The sequence below is a fragment of the Lagopus leucura genome, unplaced genomic scaffold (genome assembly GCF_019238085.1).
Source record: "Lagopus leucura isolate 7727_CA_CO unplaced genomic scaffold, USGS_WTPT01 Super-Scaffold_100157, whole genome shotgun sequence".
NCBI lineage: Eukaryota > Metazoa > Chordata > Aves > Galliformes > Phasianidae > Lagopus > Lagopus leucura.
The window spans coordinates 16,420,474-16,423,803 of NW_024962334.1; the positions used below are offsets into that span (position 1 = coordinate 16,420,474).

The window sequence follows — 3,330 nt, forward strand, 5'->3', positions numbered from 1 at the left end:
TCTTTCTCTCTTTCTCTCTTTCTCTCTTTCTCTCTTTCTCTCTTTCTCTCTTTCTTTCTCTCTTTCTCTCTTTCTCTCTTTCTTTCTCTCTTTCTTTTTTTTTTTTTTTTTTTTTTTTTTTAAGAAAAAAAGACTTCAACTGAATCATTAGTATGCTTATTGACCTTAATAATCTGCTCCGCTGAGGATCCACAAGGAAGTGTAAAGCATATTTGAGCAGATGGACTGTTGAGAGTCAACTTGCATTTATGACTGAATATCCAGCTCTGTTTCTTTTATTTTGTTCATTGTCATTTTATAGACTGCAAAGTACGATTATTATTTTCAACTCAGTCCTTGCAAAATCCTTTATAATTTATTAAGACTGGGAGCTATTATATCATGTCCTATTGAATTCATGGGTACTTGAGGAAAATATGCTTCTATACATATTAAAAGGTTCTCTACTGTAATGCATTTCTATAATTTCATAATATAGATAAAAAAACATCCGTGGTGATGTTCAAGTGGGGTTGAATTTTGGGGAGCTGCTTTTTGGATGATCTATTGTGCCAGATTTCCAAGGCTTGAAACAAAAGTGATGACCTTATTAAAATTAGATATTTCTTTTTGCTCCTAAGAATTAACGGGTAAATAACTTTTTTTTTTTTCTTTCCTTCTTGCCCTCCCTCCCCTTCAATAAATAAATAAATAAATATGTATATTTATGTGTATCCCACAGGGCTTATCCAGGTTGGAAAGTGGAATCCAGTTCCACTTTCCTATGTGACAGATGCCCCTGATGCTACAGTAGCAGACATGCTGCAAGATGTGTATCATGTGGTCACACTGAAAATCCAGTTACACAGGTAAGTTGAATACCAGCTCTGGGAAGTGAACTGTTACTTTCTGCTCTTCTGGTTAGTGTTGCTTGTATTTAACTCCCGCTGCGCTGTGTACTCTAAGTACAAAGGCTTATCTAAATTCCCTTTTAGTTACCCTAATTCTTTAACTTACAGCATACTATTACAGAAAACTTTTATAGCTCTGATACATAGATTTTCTTTGGATATCTCATTAAAACTATATTGCATTTTAGTCAATTAAATGATGCATTACAAGAAGGCATTTTACATAAAGTTTACTTAAGAGAAAAATATTTTTGCATATCATGAACAGTACCATCTGTGTGCATTTTGTAAAAGAATGACTTGCTCACACTTATTGTTGCTGTCTAGCTTCTTAAATTTCGTGGCAACAAAAAAAGAGAAAATGGTTAATATATTAATGCTTTTCATGATCAGTCGTGAGAAAGCATTACACCTTAAATTGTTTTACCAAGCGCATCAGAGCAGGAAGGTAGAAGTAACATGAAAAAATAGTCGCCACATGCAGCTGATGTATAATTCATGCATCAATACAGCAGATGTGTTGTATAAAGTAATTAACTAATCGGAACAATCAGGAGACCGAGAGCAATCTCCAGATGCATCTGCTTGATGCGCAAAATGAAATCTGTCTGTCTTAAAGGAATGTTCTGCAGCAGGATGCAATCTTGTAATAATCCCTTTTCTAATCTGTGTTTCAAATAGTTGCCCTAAACTAGAAGACTTGCCTCCTGAACAGTGGTCTCACACGACAGTAAGAAATGCTCTGAAGGACTTACTGAAGGATATGAACCAGAGTTCATTGGCCAAGGAATGTCCCCTTTCACAGGTACTTAGCATAACATGTAATAAATAATAAAGCACTATCGGCAACACTGATGTGAGATTTGAGATTTCTACAGACTGCTGCAAGTAGTATCTGTGGAGCGAATCTGCCAAAAATGCAAATTTGTTTGACCACTTCATGATCTTTATAAATATGCTTGATTCATTTTGAACATAGTCTTACAACGTTTCCCATGGGGAGTTGTGAAAGGCTGTTTACACCACACTGAAATTGTCTCACAGCAAACTGGATTTTAACTGTTTTTTTGTCTTCAGTCTTTGAACTGCTTTGATGTAACTACTTTTTTCAAGCACATGTGTTCAAGATGTTAAAAGACTCTCTACTTACTGCTGTCAAAAGTACTACTGAATCTGAATGCTTGTTAGATAACTTGCAATAGTTTTAAATGCTAATTCATAAAATGAGACAGTCGTTGGCATGCTGTATAACAGGGGAATAAAAAATAAAGCTCCTTGGATGATTTGTTGTTGTTGCAAACAACCAAAGGAAAATCAGCCATTTATTAGTTCTAATCAAAATAGACCTAAACAAAAAAACGAAATATCTACTTATGCATTGTTAAATGTTGAACCAATGCTTCCTTAAAGCTTTATTCATATTCTTGTTTTTTTGTCATTGTTTTGTCAAATTGCCATGAGGGAGCAACTCCTTTTTCTACGCGGTATGGAAGCCAGTGATACTGTGGTGGGAACTTTGTTTTTACTGTTACCGTTTAGATTTTAAATTGTACTTTGTTGTGGTGCAGTAGAGAATTTCAACTACATGATACAAATTGTGGTAGGGAGAGGAAAAAGGAAGTGAAGTTATTTTTATGGAGATTTTATTTCTTTTGCTCAGAATATTGGAGTTGTCGTTTCTGAAAGACTTCAGTTAATCTATAGAGGACTTGACTCTCTGTTTTTTTCCAGCAGATATACTAGCAGGCTGTTTTCCCATCACTCTCTTTTCCCTATGGTTAGATTGTTTTCAGTGATGTGGCTCCAATATAGGAAGTTTTGAAGTGGAAATAATCAAAATTATCTTCACTGGTTGCAAACCATTCTAGTGATACATCTGCAAAGTTATCTTGCTCATACCTATTATAAAAGCATGTGAGCTTTTGCACTTCTATCTCACAGTGTCTGCATGTAATTTGGTATTTTTCTCAATTTTGGTATTCTAGGGTTAATTTTTAATTTAGACTGATGGAAAGCCAGTAAATTGTGTAGAGATGGAATATTTCATGCATATGTTGGCATGTGTTTCATGTAGAAAACTTATGTATCTATGCAGATGATGCACTTATAAAACAGAAGAACAGTTTTTGAAAGAAATGCTTTGTTCATGACAGTATCACGCTATTGGAGAGATTTCAATAATTACTATTTTAAAAAATAATTTTAAAAATATTTCTTAATATCATAATTTTAATGGACAAAAACTACCTTGCCTAATAACTATACTTGAAGACAGCATCTGAAATTACCAGAACCGCAAATTACAGGATGCTGATTTGGGGATGTTTGTGTATTATTTTGCACTCGTTTTTTTGTTTTGTGTATGTGTGCAAAAGAATATATTTAAAGATGTGAGGTCTCTTTTTTTTTTTTTTTTTTTTTTTTTTTTTTTTTTTTTTTT

General features: G+C 33.7%; 1 protein-coding gene across 5 annotated transcripts in view; it reads left to right on the forward strand.

Annotated features, from left to right (window-relative positions):
- Window positions 1-3,330, forward strand: part of SATB1 (SATB homeobox 1) — an 89,761-nt gene that overhangs the window by 25,667 nt on the left and 60,764 nt on the right. For all 5 annotated transcript variants that reach the window (XM_042888944.1, XM_042888943.1, XM_042888942.1 and 2 more), the window contains 2 exons: window positions 722-848; window positions 1,572-1,695. In XM_042888944.1, coding sequence (XP_042744878.1) covers window positions 722-848; window positions 1,572-1,695 — 251 coding nt within the window. The remainder of the gene's footprint in view (window positions 1-721; window positions 849-1,571; window positions 1,696-3,330) is intronic.